The sequence below is a fragment of the Macrotis lagotis genome, chromosome 2 (genome assembly GCF_037893015.1).
Source record: "Macrotis lagotis isolate mMagLag1 chromosome 2, bilby.v1.9.chrom.fasta, whole genome shotgun sequence".
NCBI classification, from domain to species: Eukaryota; Metazoa; Chordata; class Mammalia; order Peramelemorphia; family Peramelidae; genus Macrotis; species Macrotis lagotis.
In genome coordinates, this window is record NC_133659.1 from 306,989,500 (window position 1) to 307,009,055 (window position 19,556).

At 40.6% G+C, this 19,556-nt stretch overlaps 1 protein-coding gene across 2 annotated transcripts in view; it reads right to left on the reverse strand.

The window, feature by feature from the left end:
- POC1B (POC1 centriolar protein B) overlaps positions 1 to 19,556 on the reverse strand; it is a 95,105-nt gene that overhangs the window by 43,097 nt on the left and 32,452 nt on the right. For both annotated transcript variants that reach the window (XR_012476239.1, XM_074226559.1), the window contains exons 5-9: positions 17,152 to 17,259; positions 16,904 to 17,019; positions 15,453 to 15,586; positions 11,620 to 11,688; positions 10,358 to 10,510 (exon numbers count right to left, since the gene is read on the reverse strand). Coding sequence is in view for 1 of the 2 variants with exons in the window: in XM_074226559.1 (XP_074082660.1) it covers positions 10,358 to 10,510; positions 11,620 to 11,688; positions 15,453 to 15,586; positions 16,904 to 17,019; positions 17,152 to 17,259 (580 nt within the window). In the remaining variant the exon portion in view is untranslated. The remainder of the gene's footprint in view (positions 1 to 10,357; positions 10,511 to 11,619; positions 11,689 to 15,452; positions 15,587 to 16,903; positions 17,020 to 17,151; positions 17,260 to 19,556) is intronic.

Sequence of the window (19,556 nt, forward strand, 5' to 3'; positions counted from 1 at the left end):
ACTCTCTAGGGCAGAGAGTTGGGGGTAGTGAGATCAGAGGGGGCTAGGCCTACTTAGCATTTCCCATTTCTCCCCGTCTGTTGACATCTCCTTTTTTCCATCTTCATCATTCATTCTCTATGTTTGCACTGGGTTGAAGTTGAGGAGCTGAACTGGAAACCCTGTGATGATGGCCAAAATGGATAGAACAGAGGGCAGGCGTTAAGGGGGTGGGGTGGCTCAGTATCCTCATCTGGTATAAATATGATTTGGAGGAAAAGAAAGGCCCCTGGATGAATGGCATTTTCATCATGCTGCATGGGTGCCTGATCATTTTTGGGAAGATAATGTCATTGGTCTCTAATAAAACTCTATTAAGTGATAGAAGGCAAGGTGGAAAATGCATTGGATTTAGGGGTCACAGGGTCATAGTTCTCTCTAGGCTTGGGATGGACCCTGGAGGTCATGGATGTCATTCCTCCCCTCCCCCCCATGGTACTGGGCCACTGACATAGGGCACTAGGGATGAAATGATGGACAGCCTAAGAACACCCTTGGTGTTCATGAAAAGTTGAGGGAGGCAGAAGGTCCTCAGCCCACTGGGTGACCCTGGAGAGAAGAATCTATGGGAGACAGGAGGACCAGTCATAAAGGACAAGACGGCATGGATGGGCTGGAGCCCTTGCACACTGATGAGTTCACAGGTCCATCAAGATATGTGCTGTGTACTTATTATAATCTTAATAAATGCATGGTAGATTAAAAAAAGGGCTCCTTTGAAAGAGGCTTGGTTGCTAGGGAACTGTACCCATGATTCTATAAGCATCTTTTTTTTGCAAGGCAGTGGGGTTAAGTGGCTTGCCCAAGGCCACACAGCTTAAGTGTCTGAGGCCGGATTTGAACTCAGGTCCTCCCAACACTAGGGTGGGTGCTCTATCCACTGTGCCACCTAGCCGCCCCAGCATCTTCTTATAAAGTCAGTGCCCCCCCCCAGTGCAGAGGAGATGGCACACTTCCCCTCCTCTTGGACACCTGGCCCTATCGACAGATCACAGTTATTCATCATAATGGGTGCTGACCAGGCCTGACCTTGCGGATGACTGGTCTCTAGGTTGGGGACTAGGAGGGACGGGGCAACTCCAACCTCCTGCAATTCTGCCATCAAGGAAAGAGGTTCCTTCGTGACTTCCCTGAAGGAGATGCACATCCAGGCTTGTTCCAGCCAAGCAACTTGGGAGAAGGGAGAAAAAGAGCTGAGACGAAAGGAGGCCAAGCTTGCTCCCGGAGTTCAGGGACCGGAGCAGGTGCTTTATTCTCTTTTATCTGCTGCCATCTAGTGCCCATCTGGAATCATTCACCCACCGAGACAGAATCAATTCTACAAGGACAAATATCTAACTCCTGAGAAGTCGCTTTGGAAAAAAATCTGCATCCCAACTATGACAAATTAACTGATGTTTCATAGAGTTGTATACATCAGAGTTACTCCTACTATGTGTGCCAATACAATGTTCAATCTCTGGATTTGGGAAAAATAATATTTTCATCGTCCTTTTTAGAGAGAGGAATCGGAAGCAACATTTCTAGTTAATCTCTAGGAACACTAAGAATTCACATTGTTCAGTCCTGTAACTAAGTACAAAAGTAATAACCACTAAGAAATTTAGAACCACGTTGGATTTTATGATCACTGGAGAATCAAACCAGATCCCAGAGCAGGACCCTAAGCTAAAAGGAAAAGAATGGTAACTTTACGATCGACGTCTAAACAGATGGAGATGAACACTCAAATCCCTCCCTTTAGACATAGAGCAGCATCACAGGCTTATTTAGTTAGGCTGTTTCCCTCGTTAGCATGCTAATTTTCTGAGCAACAATATGGATTTAATAGATCTAGTTTGGCAATTGCAAATCCCCAAAGCACAATTTTTCAATGAATTCTTAAGAATCTTAATGAGTCTAAATCTCTCTCTAAAGTCATCTGTAACTCTGGCTCCTGCAAGACCCACTGTCCTCTAGAACAAACCCACCGGGCCTCAACTCTGGTCTGGTAAAGTGGCCCCCTCCACCAGTGACAGCCTGGGAGACCCTGGGAACGTCCCTTCCCCTCTCTGCATCTCAGTTTGGGCTCTATGGACTTTGAGGTCCCCTCCAAGAGCTTTGCTTCTGTGGTTGTCCCTGATGAACGTCTCTGGAGGAGGAAAGGCTGAGGAACAGGGTGAAGAGAGCTCTGGGGGCTGTTGGGTATTGCCTACACTCTCTCCCATCTCACACTTGAGATCTGGATCTGGTGGCCAGCACCAAGGAGGACAGAGGGAAAGTTGGTTGATGGTGTCCTTTCATTTCTGGAAGCAGGATGGTGAGGCCAAGAGTTTTGGTACAGGGAGACAGACTCTGAAACCTGCCCATTTCTACTTCTCAAGGCAACGTCACCAAACACTTCCCACATGTACCAGATGTGCTCAGGTGGTCTCCTTTCTGCAGTTTACAAAGCAGTCCTATACTTCTGCTGAGGCCTATGCCCATTTAGAAGTGAGATTCTTTCTGCTCCAGTCGGGTGGTGGCTGGTTTAGCTGGGAATCATCAGCCCCAAACCAAAGACACAATTCCAGGAGGGTGACAGGGCCTTCAAAGAGGCCAAATTGATATCCAGCCCAAAGATGATGATTGTTATGTAAATTCCAAATGAGCCTCAAAGAAAACACACAGTAAAATGTCAGCCAACCTGCCAGCAAATAAGCAACTAAATGTGTTAAGAGATTTTGGGGTTACTGCCAGAAAGCTCATCCGATAAGTCAATAATATCCAAGTCCCTTTCCTCTGCATCCCTCATTCTTAGTCATTCAACTCTGTCATGAAGCTCTAATTCAGAAAACACACTAAGTTTCAAATTTCTCAAAAGTCATAAATCCCACCCAATAGTGTATCCAAGTTCCCAGAAGTTACTTTCTACCAAAACATGCTGCAAGACTGTAGAACTGAGTGGCTTGGAGCCCTGGCCGAAAGCACAGACCCAAAGGCCAACAATGCTCCTTCCTTCTCTCCCTCCACCAAAAATAAAAAAACCCCAAAACTACCAGAGTTGGATTACAACTAATCTCAAATAAATATCAATAATCTCTAGTTTGACTGTCTTTAGATCCTTTCAGGACTTTTTCTTTTAATAGACTAGGTGGTACAGGGGAGGCTTCATCAGGAAGACCTGTAGCCATGTGATCCTGAGCAGGTCAACTAAACCTCGATCTCCATTTCCATATCTGTCAAATGGGGATAATAACATACCTACCTCCCAGGGACACTGTGAGGATCAAATTGTGAATGCTATTAATGTTGTAATTGTTAGCATCATCACCATCACCTTCAGGGTTTGGTGGGGGCATCACTTCAATACCTTTGAAAAATCAAATCCAGCTGTGCTCAGAAGGGCCCTTTGGGCTGTCACTCACTCACTCACTCACTTCGATGTGCAGCATGCAAAGAAGGGGTGCTCTTTTCCCCCAATTTAACGTCTCCACTTTATTTTAAGAAAAGCCCAAGAAAGAAACAGGCAGATGGAGGCTCAGATGCCTTTTGCTTCAGCAGCTTTTCACACGCAAGGGATGCCAAGATCTCATACTTTAAGCTACGCTGCCACATCCACTGACGCAGGCTTGGGCAGACTTTTACGGAGAGGTAAACTGAGGTATCGAGCAGCCAGTTTTCTGAGGACACCAGCAGGAACCCCAAGTTGGTACAAGGGAATAAAGAAGGTAGAGAGAGCCTGGACTCCCCCACCCCTGGGAGTCAGAGGCTTTGGATAGTTTTCTGTTTCTCCATTGGACTGGTTCATCCTGGACCATGATCCAACATCCTTCACCTCAGGCCCTTTCTTGGCTTTTTACCTGAGTCAGCAAGATCATAGGTTATCATTAGTCTTAGTAAAACTTGGTAATGAAATCTGGTTGGTTGTAAGGAGGGAGGGAATGTAGGCAATAATAAATATTGTTTTAAAAAAGATAAAAATGTAAAAGTCTGAAATTTTAGTCAAATGGTAAACATATATATATATATATGTTTTCTAAGAATTAGAACATAGATTTATCTATCTTTTTACCTATCTATCTTTCTATCACTAGCTTCCAAATATATCTGATGAGATATATAACCCATATATATTTTAGTAATATTTAGTAATAGTAATGTAGTAAAGTATATTTTAGTAATATTTATAATACTTAATATAATATTTAAGTAATAAGCATATTTTATTAATAAGTTTTCAAAATTTGATTAAGATTTTACATATAAATTGCATTAATAATTATAAAAAAGTTTTAAAATATTGTAGGGAAATATTCAATTCCTATTTGAAAAAACTTATTATTTGAATCTAGCTTTTAGGTTAGACTATGTCTAGCCAGCTGCATAAAACTTGGTTCAAACAATATTAATAAATAAGATTTACCAAACAAAACAAGAAAATATTTCTCTATACCAGCAGAGGTCTGGTTACTGCCTTTTCAAGAACTTTCCATGGTTCCCTATGGACCTCTTGAACAAAAAATGCAAAGTGTTCAACATAATTTCTGAAAAACCTTTAGAGTCTGGCTTTATCCTCTTTTCAGACCTTTTCCACAGTATTTTATAAACTCTACACTGCAGACCAAGTGGTTGATGTGTCATTTGTTCCCAGTAAATCTCCTACTCCCATACCTTGGAACCATGTGGGTTAGCCCGAATAACCCAGAGCACACTCCCTCTGGACCCCCATCTCTCAGCATCCTTGATTTTCTTCAAGACCCAGCTCAGGTACCACTTCCCCCAGAAAATCTTCCCATCCTCCTGTTTGTCAGAGCTCTCTTCCTCTCATATTATATCATGGATCCAAGTGGAGTCCCTGACAGCAATGTTTTTTGCCTTTGTCTTTGTGCTTCTAAAGCCTAGCACATGTGGTGTCTCATACATAGTTAAAGACTTGATAAATGTTTGGTACATGGATGAATGAATGAATGACTATACTATCATGAGGAACCAGATGGGAGTAAGGAAATGGGAGGAGGCTCAAGGAGGAGGCTCAGTTCAAGTCAGACTTCACTCCCCAGTCTGATCCTGTTAACTCAGGGGGAAACTAAGAAAGGTGCCCAGCTGAGACAGGGTGGATCATGGACTAGAATGACCCAGTCTGACTGGGAAACAGAAGAACACCAAAGGCCCTAACCCCCCAGAGATGGGGTGGTCCAGGCCCTCCCTTTTCTTCGCTCCTCTCACACTTAAATGGGGGTCAGGAAGTCTTTCTCTAGGTCTGTCTCTGTTGCTATGCCGTCTCAGGCAAGTCATGACCTCCTGCCTCAGTTTCCTCATCTGTAAAATGGATGGCTAGGACTGGATAAGCATGTATATTCAGCACAATGCTTTTCACATTCCCAGTGTCACAGGAAGAGGGAGCCCTTCTCCTTGCCAAGGTCAATTCTTCTCCAGGCATAAGTGATCAGCTCATTCTTCATCCTGTTTTCTGTGGCTCTTCGCCCCTCTCCCATTCCCCTCCCTCCCTTATCTTCAATCTCTCCTGGTCTACTGACTGTTTCCCTACAGCCTACAAAACATGCCCATGCCTCTCACTCTCAGAATCCCCCCAAATTGATCTTCCTGCCCCCATTAGCATCCTCCCTGTTGAGGCAGAGCTCCTTGAGGCCCCCTTCAATAGGTGCCCCTTTTCTCTCCCTCTCAAGTCTCTCCAGCCTACTGCCAGTCATCTCTTAATCACCAAAGCCAACGGCTCTTTCTCAGTCCTCACTCTTCCTGACATCCCCATTCAGTTCTCTCTTCTCCCCAGGTTTTCACGACACTGCTCTCTCCTGGCTCTCCTCTTCTGACCACTCCTGCTCCCCCTCCTGCTGGATCCCCCTCCAGGTCAGGCCCACCAACTCTGGGGCTCCCTCAGGTTTTTATCCTGGGGCCCTCTCCTTCACTTGATGATCTCATTAACTCCCATGGATTCAATAACTCTATCTAGGCTGATGAGTCTCAAATCGACTTATCTATCCCTAGGCTCTCTGCTGACTTCCCGTCTTGTATCTCCAGCGGTTTAGTAGACATCTCAAATCTCCCATAGATACCTTAAACTCGACATTTCCCAAATTGAATTCATTGTTTTCCCCCAATGGACCCTTCCTGCTTCCTAACTATCCTATCCAGAATCCCTACCATTCTGCCAGTCCCCCAGATCTGCAGCTTAGGTATCATTCTTGACTCATCCTCTTATTTCTATATCCAATGTTGTTTGCCATTTTTAACTTTACAACATCTCTCAAATATGCACCCTTCTCTCCCCTGACATTATTACCACCTGGCAGAAGCCTTTATCGCCTCAACTCCTGGCTTTCTGCAATATTTGCTGTTAGGGTGAGGGGGTGGAGGGGAGTCTGTCTGTCTCCAATCTCTCCTTATTCCAGATCATCCTCCACTCAACTATCCAAGTGATGTTCCTGAAGCCATTATGTTACTCCCCCCCCCCCAAAATCCAGTAGCTCCCCATCTCCTCCATAATCAAACAGTAAAGTCAACGTTCCATGCCCTTCATTAACTGGGCCTCCAGGATTTCCAGTCTTCCTACACTTTACAACCCCAACATGAACTCTTTGATCCAATGGCATTATCCGTCCCCTCCCTCCCCCTGCTTTTCCCACAACCAAGTCACTCCACCTCCTGACTCCTGGGGCTTCCTGTGGCTATCACCTATGCCTGCAATGTATTTCATCTTCATTATTACCTCCTGGCTTTCTACGAGTCCCAACTAAAATTCGACCTTCTATGGAAATCCTTTTCCAATCTCTCTTATTCTAGTGATTATTTTCATTTTCCCATATATATATATATATATATATATATATATATATATATATATATATATATGTATGTATGTATATTGGTTGTCTGAATGTAGTCTCTGACATGTTGTCTCCTCTATAAGCCTGTGAGTACCTTGGGAGTGGGGACTCTCTTCTCCTAGCAGAGAGAAGGTGCTTAATAAATGTTTATTGACATATTGACTAGATGGAGCAGTACAGCGAGCTTTGGACCTAGAGCCAGAAAGTCCTGAGATCAAATCTAGCTTCAGACCCTCATTAGCTGCATGATCCTGAGCAAGTCATGGGACCTCTCAGCCTCAGTTTTCTCATTTGGGAAATGGGGATAATTAATAATAGCACCTTTTGTGAGGACAAAATGAATTCCTATTTGTAAAGTACTTTGTGAACCTTTGGTGTCATATAAATGCGAGCTATTATCACTAGTTATTAACTTTTAAAAACTAAAATCATTTATTTATAATGTATAAGTATTGAGATATGTACTAAAAGGTTTCCAAATTTAAACTTTATAAACTTTAAACTCATATAAAGGACAAATTTAGAAGGCATTTAGCTAGCAAGGTGATCAAAATAACATCTAATCTAAAGAAAACTATAAGCAATCCTGCCAAATGTCCAATAGAGAATCTTTGGGGATAATGTACTAATGATGCCAGTTAATAGAGTCCACACTGCATAAGCCTGCAGTCTCTTTTACTCAGGGTGGGAATCAGGAGAAGCCACTCACCCGTGCTACAGAGAGTAAGAGACACCTAGATGAGTGAAAGGATCTGGAGGGCACAGACTCGAGTACTCTGTTTCTGTGTGCTCTAGAGAGTACCATTAGATTGATATATTAAGAGTCTGATCCTTTCTCCTCTTCCTCATTTTTATGCAAAAGGAGAGCTAAATAATGGACCTGACCTCTGGAGGCATATGATTTAATCAAAGCTAACTGAAGAAACTCACTCCCTTCATACCCAGAATTACAGAAACTGGCCTGGAAGGGATGACAGAGGATATGGCACCCTTTAGTCAAGTGTGCTAGACTAAGACTCACACCCATAATTCACCCTCCATTGAGGGGGAGCCCCACTCTCTTTCCTGAGGCAGCCCCTCCCCTACTCTGGGGAGTTCTATTGATTAGTAAGTTTGCCCTTAAATTTTCTACCCTGCAACTTCTATTCATCAATTCTGAGACCAAGAAAGAAAAAGTTTAATCCCTCTTGACATGACGGCCCTGGAAATAGCTGAAGTTGGTTCTCATGTTTCTTCTAAATCTCTCCTTTCCAGCTTAAATTTCCTGAGTTCCTCTGGCTGATCTCAAGTGCCTTTTACCATCCTGATCATCCCCTAAGAGTCTCCAATTGTCAGTGTCCTTCCTAGAATGAGCCCAGAGCTGTTTGTGCTGCTCTAAATGTGAGCTGACCAGGGCAGAGGATAGCAGGACAATGACCTCCTTGCTCCAAACCTCTATAGGGGCCAGATTGCATTCATTTTCTTGGTGACAATATATCACTATTGACTCATTCTACAAATTCTTGGGTAAAGCCAGTCACATTTTGTACTTGTAAAGTTCATATTTTGAACACAGTGTCAAATTTTATACTTAGAGCCACTAAATTTCATTTTCTTACCTATATAAACTAACACACTAGTCTTGGGACACTTTCCACACCTCATCCATTCCTCTCATATTTTCACTCAAATTTCCACCTCTCTGATTTGCCCCTTTGCTTCCTGGATTTCCTCACAATTAATTGCAAGACTCCAGACTAATACATTCTTACTGATCCTTATAAGGTACATTCTATATCTGCTCATGGACCCATCATTCCTATTCTTTAGACCAAGGAATCTTGCCTTGGGAAACATGAACTTGTTTTCATAGGCATGAATGTAGGTATGTTTACACACACATATGTGTATCTGTGTGTATATGCTCTGCAGATATATACATATATATAGATAGATATTTGATAATTGTATGTTGACAATTGATTGCCTTTGTAATCCTATTGCATTTAAAAATTCTTTTTGCATTAAAACACAGTTATGAGCAGACCTCCATGGGCTTCATCAGTTTGCCAAGAGTCTATGACACCAATACAGAAGAACCTCTATCCCAGAAACCCAAACCCCATTCTCAGCTAACATCTGTCTATAGCAGTCATCTACTTCCTAAAGCTGCCTCCTTCTTCCAAATAGAGGTCATTCAATTAACAGCAGTTATGCTAATATTCTCTGTTTCCCCAAGGTCTCCAGTGTTTTTATTCAAGGATCTGGAATCTTTAGTGTAGAGAGGTTCTTTGGCATGTATAAGATCCACACCCTGGGAAAGCAGTGAATGGCCTCTCTTAATTTTATTGGCTTGGGTAAAAAGCTGCCTTTGTATCCTCTGTACCAGGATTCTGATAATTACCTGGTGGCACCTGTGGACCCAGCTCACTAGAGTAGAAGCAGCAGCTGCTGTTGCTCCAGAGCATCTGGCTTCCTGGGATTCAGGAAAAATCTCATAATTTGCTCATTAGCAACAAATGCTCTGTGGCCCTTCCTTCCTTCTGTGTGTGACACACCAACCTCCTGACATAGGTCATAATTTCCCCTTGCTTGTTTTTCTTCTGTTGACACTGACACCCTTCTACCATTTCCCCCTATCCCTCCCAAAGATGCCTAATTCTTGATAACCATGATGATATAGAGAACAGAAATGCATTCCTTAAACCCCTTGACTTTTTCTTCTAAGAGGGAGACCAGACTGCATCTTAGGCATGCTCCTCTGTTTCTGGTTGTGTGTTCTAAGAGTTGAACACTTGGGCTTACCTAACATGGTAGCTGCTTAATATCTGTTGTATGAACAAATGAATTCTTCCTGCTCTCCATACTTATCTCCCCCGCCCCCAAGTATTGAGACACTCAATCCTTGGCCTTTCTGCTAATAACTCTCCTGGGGAACTGCTCTAGCAAACTCCATAAGGATTTTGTCATAGAACCCAAGAGAAGGAAGAGTTTTTAGAAGAATGTTGTGACTGAGCAATGAAGATGAATTTTCAGAAAAGGCAGATGGCTTTGGTCGCAAGGAGGTCTGGGAGACCTTTTTCAATGGTGGTCAAGGTGGAAAACAAATGACACGGAGTCATAAAAAGTCTAGATGACTCAACATATGAGCCCACAATGAGAAGGAGTACCAACGGGGCCAGTGAGCATTTCTGTAGACACAGGAGCCCCTCCTAGATGTAAGGGCCACACTGAGGAAACACATTGTTTAGAGAAACTGAGGATTAAAAGCAAAAAAAAAAAAGGAAAGAAACTGTGAAAAGCCCGAAGGCATCAAGAAAGAGGAGGAAGGCAGAAGAGGTGCTGCAGCAAAAGTTCAGATGAGCAAGAGAGGGTGGGGCTAAGGATTTCAGATGAGGGGCTCTCATCGGGACAGAGAAGAGATGATTCTTCTGAACCAGGAGGGAAGGAGTCCAGGGAGAGATTAGAAGAGTCAAGTGGACAGAGCTTGGGTCTGATGACTTTAATCGTCTCAGGAAGTATCTAATACTAACCTCAACTGAATCCAGTTTTCTAACATGGGAATGAGAAGTTCTTGGGTAGATGTCAAGAAGATGAGGTGGGGCATCGAAATGCAATCTTTTGGTGTTTTTTTTCAGAAGATCTTTATAATTCAATTCATCAAAATTTGTCTTCCACAATAAAATCTATAGAAAAATGAATAATAAAGACAGTTAATGTTTTCGGGATTAAAAATTTAAAGTATATCTAATTTTAAAAGGAATCCTAATGCCTAATTAATCTTATAATTTTTGGTGCATTATGGTGACTTCCAACTTGAACATTATGAAATGCTATACAAATGAAAGGTATTTTTGAGTGACACTATAATCTCATGATTTCAAGTAGTGTGAAGCATAAACATATGAACACATGGGGCTCCTCAGAGCACAGAAGGTGGGAAGCAATGAGCTAACTCTGCCATTGCTGCTCATTGATGCTCAGAGCCCCACAGAATCACAGAAGTGTTTAGGAGGGGAAGCCCCAATGGGGCCATTGAGTCCAACCCCCTCACTATACAGAGAAGAAAACCAAAACCTCAGGTGGGGAAGTGACTGGCCCCCAGTCACATAGCTAGGAAACCAGTTTAAGAACCAGTCCTCAAACTCCAGGCCTTTGGACACCACATCTGGTAGTTTCTCTCTACTTGGGAAATGCTTTTTCAGGGGGACTGCTGTTTATGATCAACATTTAAGGGGCAGCTAGGTGGTGCAGTGGATAAAGCACCGGCCCTGGAGTCAGGAGGACCTGGGTTCAAATCCGGTCTCAGACACTTAATAATGACCTAGCTGTGTGGCCTTGGGCAAGCCACTTAACCCCATTGCCTTGCCAAAAAAAAAAGTGCTTCTTGACTTAGTCTTGAAGGAAATGATCAACATTAAAAAAAAGAGGAGATTCATATCTCTGACCCCAATAAGTATCACTGAGCTTGATCTCCATCTTACTCAGCTGTGAATAGTTTCTGGCTGCTGCCAATTGACAAATCTACCCTCAAGTAATAATAATAGAAACAACAACAATAATAGCTAGCATTTATTAATTACATCGATGATTAATATGCTAAATTTTTTTATCCCGACAGCAACCCTGGAAAGCACAACCTCCATTTTAGAGATGAGAGAACTAAAGCAAACAGAGGTCAAGAGACCTGCCCAGGGTCACACATCTAGTGAGAGACTAAGGCCACCTCACTGCCTCAGCAGAGCATCAAACTCCACTGAGTTTGCTCTAGGCAGAATCGAGGGAGCTCACCCACCTGAGCATCAGCACCTCCGGATGTGAACTGTTGGCCGCCTTTTGAAAAGGAAACAGCAAAGACAGGTCCCTGGGAAGCAAGAGGGCACAGCAAGGAAAAAGAGGAGATGCGGTTAGTGATGTTCCAGGATGCACAAGGTTACAGAGAGTAATGACAGTCTATTTTTCATCTCCCTTTACAGAAATCAGACCATAAAAAGACCCTTGGTTAAGCACCAGATGCTGATAGCTAGCATGCAAGAGTAAGATGACCCCGAAGCAATTATGAATTATAACAAGAAAATATATAGTGATCTCTTTGATCTTTAAGCATTTCTTTTCAGAATGACACTTGGGGAAGTAGATATTTCAAGGAATAGGTTGGGGTACCAAAATATGAAGACAGGTCATTTCCTACTCCAAAGACTTCCCTTGGGTTTCTCTGCTGCTTCTCCCATTGATGTAGTGAATAAATTCAAAGTCCTTTAGATTTTTTTACAGTCATCAATCTGACACTCACTTCTCACTGAAATACAAGTGGCACTGACCTTTTCAAGGACAGTTTGACATCAAAGAGTTTTCCAATTTCTTTAATTTAGTTTTAAGTTAAATATGGACAATTTCCACTTCCAAAACAATCTGTATGCTGAACCCACCACATTTATAAAACCTTCGGCAGCAGCTGCAGTCAGAGAAGATGCATTCCCAGATGTAGAAAGAAAAGAGCTGAAGGCTTAAGAAACTTGACTCCCAGGACCAGACCTCTGGGTGGGGTGAACCTGTCTCTAACCCATACCAGTCATTTTACCTTCAGTGCCACAATGTTCTTTATTTGATATTCTTCCTTAGGCTCCACAAATTAAAGATGGGTTTGTGTTAGCAAGCATTCTTTGGGAAAGAAAAAAAAAGGAAATGGCCAGGAATGGTGGTGTACAGGGGTGATGCACCCCGAGGTAAGAGGCCAGGCTGATGGATCACTTGAGCTCAGGAGTGCAGTGAGGGCCTTAGGGTTAAAGCCATTTGAACATCCAGGGCCAACACGGCGAGCCTCTGGCAGTGAAAGGCCACCAGGTTGCTTAGGGAGGTCAGAAAACCAGAACAGATCAGACCTTCTGGGCTGAGCCCCCAAATGGCTGCTGCATTTATAACCTGGATAGGAAAGGGAGACAGTCTCACAAAGAGATGGAGATCAATGCAAGGAACTTGAGGAAGATCAAGAGGCTATATAGCCTCAAGATCACAGAGGAGAACCATCTGGTGCCATTTCGTTATTTCTATACAGATTGACATAGACATACCTATTAGCCAAGAATGAAAAAAAAAAGCAATTTTTCCTACCAGTGATTACACTTCCCTATAGAATCAATGAATTTACAGATTCTAGGTCAGCTTGTGAGTCCAAATAAAAATGATAACTCAACTACAAAATAATATAGGCAAACATATTATAAAGAATACTAACACCTTGTCTTTAAAAGACTTTGGGGGACTCCCATATTTGTCAAATAAAACGTACCTGAATTCATGACTAAACTATTGGAGCTTTCTGAAAATCCTCATCTACTATCTCTTTTTACCTCCAAGCTTCTAAAATTAAATTTAGAAACTTGTTGCATGAGAAATTGAAAAAAAAATTCTTTTATACTAGTCAATGATGTCTTTAAGTAGAATGGTATTGGCAAGCTTCAACACCAGTTCACATTTATATAACATTATAAGGTTTTCAGAGCACTTCAAAGTAGCTCCATGAAGTGGACTGTATGATATTATTAGACCCATTTTAAAGATGAGGAAACTAAGTCTCTGAGTGGTCAAGTGACCTGTCCATGGTCCAACGGCCAGAATGTGCTGAAGCAGGATGCGAAGCTAGGTCTCTTGTGCTCTACCCACCACAGGACCTCTCAGGGTCTATACTACAAGTGCAGAGGGTTTCCACACTGCTTTGAGACTCCTCTAAACCGCCAGGTTCAGTATGGGGTATTTTGAGAAATCAAACACATGCAAATATAGCTTGACCCCACATTTAACCTTCTTTACCTACACTGACCAAGAACGATAAAGCAAGTGCCAAAGTTTTTAATTAGTACAGAACAGAAAAGTAAATAACAAGGGAAAACTTTAGAAGAATTCTCAGCCCCCAAAACAAAGGGTTACAAGGTCCCGGGGCTGCCCTCCTGCTGGTGGAAGGGTGGTGCACCCTGCACAGTTCCACTCTCGGGATTACATTCATTGCCTCTTGTGGCTCTGCTGCCCCCACCCAAAGTCATCACCTGCGCCTTCCTGTCATGAAGTTGTCCTGTTGGTCAGAGCTGACATCTGCTGCCTGCTGTCCTCCTCCACTGAAGGGTCTGTGTCTCACTCCTTTGTGATACTGCCTGGGACAGTCACACAAAAGGACCCTTTGGGCTGTCCTCAGACCTTGACCTCAGTGATTCCAACTCAAATGAGAAGATTCCCTGAAAGGTAGGTTGGAGGAGGCTTCTCCCTTCACTGCCCATCCTGCCTCTGGCAGCTAGCACCGGAATCATTCAGTAAAGGGGGCATTTAGTGACCCTGCAGAGGGGTGCAGAGAGGGAGACCTCTGCCCTGCATTCCCACTGCCCCTTCCCTGACTGATCCAGGTTCTCAGGAACTCTTCAACTTACTACAGAAGCCATATATTCAAAGAGCCCAACAACCGTTGTTAAGAAGTTATTTGAATAATTTTCTCTTTTTTTCCTCTCTTCTATTATGCTGAACATGTCCTCCTGTTCTATGTTCACTAACCTATTAAATTCCTTTTTTACACATCTGTGGAAACATATGGAGTTTCTACACTCTGAAAGAAAAATCCTTGATTCTTGTCTCTTGAGTTCACTTTTGACTAGACAGAACAGGAATCTTTAGAAGGTCAAAGGTGGTCAAATGGGGAATGAATGACTAAATGTAAATGGTTCTCTAAGGACCAATGACATACTAAGCTATTCTTGCTTGTCCTTGTTTAATCTTGTTTGAGGAGATTCACTAGAAAATGATTTTGTTAGAGAATTTTCAGACATGGAGGTAAATCTACCTATCTTTGGACTACTCTCTAAGTAGAAATGTTTAAAATTATGTTAATTTAAGTTAATAACATTGTTTTTGGAACACATAATTTTCTTTCACCTATCTAGCTATGTCTGTTGGTTATTAATTTTCTTATTGTCTATGAATCACATTATCAGTTGAAAGCTGATAGGCTGATAATTTGTTTATGGCATACCAAAAAGCATCCTGGGTTCGAAGTCTGAGTTTGAATCTCAGACATTTAGTGACCACAAGCAAGGTTCCTTAACCTCATGAAGCCTTAGTTCCTTCATCTAAGAAATGGGAATAATATCATCCATATTCTCTGTGAGAAAAGTAGGAAATAAGGCAGGAAATGTACAAAATACTAGCTAGAGCAGGATGAGCCCTTTCTTTCTTTGTACATTTAGCACAAATTCTACTTTGAGATCAAATAGGTACACTCATATTTTAGGAAATGACAATCTCAAGTCTATAAAGCCCCCAGAGAAAATTACAGAAGTTACACACTAAGAAAATTATTCAAGACTCTTCCCTGAAAACAGATCCTATCCAATCTATTTATACAGTCACGAATAAAATGAAGGATTGAGTGATTAACAGATATAAGAGTAATATCAAGAATAGCCAATGACAAATCACAATATTAGGAGTGGTTCAATTGGAAATGATATCATTTACAATCACATAAAGGCAACTTCTTTGATAGCAGCAGCAAAAAACATGTTGTAACAAGAGGAATAAGACATGATATCATTGGGATTTAAAGAAATGTATCTATTTAAAAATGTAACATGTCCTTGCCAGTACCGTATGTCCTTGAAGCGTATATATGAGTCTTCCTTCTATGAGATCCAAGATCTTAAGGGTACCATCAGTTGAGGCAGTGATGAGATAATTACCCGAAGGATGGAATGACAGACAGTTGACTCCACTACTGTGAACTGATTTACGTGAGGAAAATAAAAGACGTTCAGGCATCAATTACATTTTGAAGCATTTTAGACAGGTTCTAGAATTTCAAAGCAACATCTTTACCCCTATTGTAAGAGAGTAAAAGCTTCATTTTAAAAGAAGTTATTTGCTGCAGATTGTCTCAACAAAATTAGATTCTATTAAAAATTAGAATAGTTGGTTATTTATCATAAAATGTAAGCAAAATATCTGAATTGATTTAATTGATTGTTTGATATCAAGGAAATGTGGGTCTGAAAATGGGAGTGGTCATGGAAGAATAATGTATTTCATTTTTGTATTGATCAATTTATTGAATACATATTCAATATTTCTGCCAAGCAATTGTTACTAGCTTGCAAAATATATACATATATATATATATATATATAAAACAGCTCAAAATCTAAAGATTAAATTATGAGGAAAAAAGTAAGATAAACAATAAGTGGTGGAGAATTGTCTTTAAGAAATGGAAAAATAGATTGTTGAAAGCTTGCCTTGCATGTAATTGGAAAAATAAATAAATAAATTTTAAAAAAAGAAATGTAAAAATATACTTGATGTAAAAATGGAAAAAAAAATGAATTTCTGCCTTAATTTCAAGCTGGCTGTTTAACAAGCAGACCCTGTAGCACTCTCAAAGAATGGGGCTCATTCAGCTAGCCAATAACCACTTATTAAGTGACTACTATGAAGGGGGGGGGTTGAAGCTTTGCATTAGACAATGGGGAGATACAAAGAGGATTTTGTATTTACATCCCCAGGGCCTAGCACAGTGCTAGATAAGTCTTTAATAAATACCTTTCATTCATTCAGATGTAGACCCCAGGCTTCTGGAGCTCACCTGTAGTAAATTTACAACCTGGATTTGGTGGCAATGGATCTGTTTACAGTGGAGGGAATTACCTTTCCTCCATTCTCTAGGACTCCGAGGTTACCCAACCTTGGCTCCTATCTCATCTTATCCGTTACGGATGGAGCCAGAGCAACAGAAATCTGGTCCGAAACTCTTAGAAACTTTTTTTTAAAGTCTATTCATAATAGGAATGAGGATACATAATCTGTGCTGGCCAGCTAAAAAGTGAAGGAAAATAGACATTTCAATGGCCATTTAGTTACCTGAAAAAGAAAATCAACAGAAATGTCTCTCTATTTACATCCCTGGGAAACTGTAAAGAAAGTAACCAACTCTCTCAGACCAGTACAAAGTTAGTCAGGTACCCCTTTGGGAACTCATGAAAAGGTTCAGAGGTTTAAGAAGGATTCGAGAAAGACTTGATTTGCTATGCTTTAGAAATTGTCACCTTGGTAATTCTGAAGTAACTTGTTTACTCTTATATCCCAGAGTTTCACTGAGTGATCAGAACCTGCTGAAGCTATGCACGTACCACTGGGATTAAAAGACACAAAGTTCGCAAACCTAGCAGAAAAAATGAATCAGATGTCAGGTACCATGATTTTCGTCAAGTAAATTAAGATTGCAATCTTAGAAGAGTTAAGTTTTCTTGAACAAAGCACAGGCATCCAAATGTGCCAGAATGACTTGACTTACCCTTCGGAGTCTGTAAAGCTATTAATGCACAGTTTATTTGTTGTGTCCCAGATTTTAACAGTCTTATCCTCACTACATGATACTATAAGTCTTCCATCAGCTGAAAATCTGAAGGGCACAAGAAGATAGGTTCTAGTAAGCAGGTGGTGCTTGTGTAAAAATAAATCATGTAGCCCGGGGAAAGCACTAGGGAAACTTCAAAGAAAATTTATACATTTCAACACAACACTTTCATCAACAAAAGAAAGAAGGAACAGAGCAATAAGCAATAAATGAAATGAGCACAAAAAAAATGCCAAAAAGCAACTAATAACAAACCACAATGAATCACAAAAATAGAAAGTAAAAGAATTAAAAAAAAAACAACTTTGGATTGATTAATACACTTAGGAGATTTTTTTTAAAGAAATAAAAACTGAATCTTTAGCTAATTCGATTCTTTAAAAGGGAAGAAAATCGAATTGCTAATATAAAGATGAAAAATAAACTTACAACAAAAGAAGAGAAAATAAAGGAAATTAGAAACTATTTTGCCTAATTACATGCTCACAAAACTAGAGACAGTTTAAAGGAGGGGAGAGAGAAAAACAGATGAATTTATGAGTGAATTCTATTAAACTTTCAAATAAAACTAATTCCAATATTATATACTCCATTTGCAAAAACAGGAAAAATAAAAAAGTCAAACTCCTTTTGTGTGACAAATACAACCCTGAACCAGTGAGAAATAAAAGGGGGGGGGGAACCTATAGGCCAATATCTCTAATGAATATATGGGCAAAATATAATGGGAAGAGGTTTTCTTTTTTTCCTTTTTTAAAAAAAAATTTATTTATTAGGGGTGGTTAGGTGGCACAGTGGATAGAGCACTGGCCCTGGAATCAGGAGTACCTGAGTTCAAATCTGGCCTCAGGCACTTAATAATTACCTAGCTACATGGCCTTGGGCAAGCCACTTAATCCCATTGCCTTGCAAAAACCTAAAAAAAATATTCATTTAAGGCAATGGGGTTAAGTGACTTGCCCAAGATCACACAGCTAGGCAATTATTAAGTGTCTGAGTCTGCATTTGAACTCAGGACCTCCTGACACTAGGGTCAGTGCTCTATCCATTGAGCCACCTAGCTGCCCTGGGAAGAGATTTTAGCAAAGAGTCTACAACAGTATAGTTAAAAGGTTATATACATTAAAGCCATGACAGATCTGTACCAAGAAAATAAGGAATTTAGATATAGAAAGACAATAAATTATAATCGATGATATTAAAAATAAAAACAAGGAAAATCATATTGATTTTTGTCAACAGATGCAGAAAAAAGACTTTTGATGAAACCCACTATTCCTTAATATGAGAAACCATTTCTATCTAAAATCAAAAGCTAGTATTATCTATAATGGAGAAATAAATGTAAGTCCTTTCTCATTAGAATAAGGGTAATGCAATGATGTTCATTGTCATCAATGTTGCTTTATATATTTGTCAAAATACCAGCCTAGTTAAAAAAAGAGATAAACTGAGGGAATAAGCATAGTCCAAGAAGAAATGAAATACTGATTTTTTGCAAATCAGAGTAGGATGACTTACTTAAAGAATCCTGGAGATTCCAATAAAAGTTAATTGAAAGAAGAACATCAATAAAGAGAGAGGATATAAAACAAACCCATACAATTGTCTGTCTTTTTTTATATCTTGGCAACAAAACCCAACAGGCAGAGCTAGAAAGAGAAATTCCATTCAAAATAACTACGAGATTTATAAAATAGGAGTCCACATATCAAAATGGATATATTTATATGAATATATATATATCTACCAAAGAGAATTGTATAACTACACACAAAATAGACTACAGAAATAAAGACAAACCTAATAAATGGGGAAACAGTATCTGTGATTGAGCCATGTAAATGTAATAAGAAAAGATTATTATCTAAATTAAAATACTTATTCAATGTCATGCTAACCACCAAAGTGGGGGGGTTCTGATAAGATATCTCCTCAATAGATAAATGGTCACAAGAATGAATAGGCTACAAATCACTGAGTACTCTAAGTTCACTAAAATTCCCAGACATTTTTCGTATGAATTGCTGTCTCATCATTGCTGTCCAGTTTTGCACTTGTCAAGTGGCTGCTATTGCCTAAGTGTTAGAGGCAGCATGGGGCGGCAGCAGCAGGACTGGAAACCAGGCATCCTCTGGATTTGGAATAGCTAGCAGGCAAGATTGGAGCTGGAATCAGGAAGTCCTCAATTCAAATCTATCTCAGACACTTACTAGAGGGGTGGCCCTGGGCAAGTCTCTGAACCTGGGAAGTTTCTTCATGTGACAAATGAGGAAAATCACACTTTTCTCTGAGGGTTGTTGTAAGGATCCAATGGGATTTTTGTAAAATGCTTTACAAAC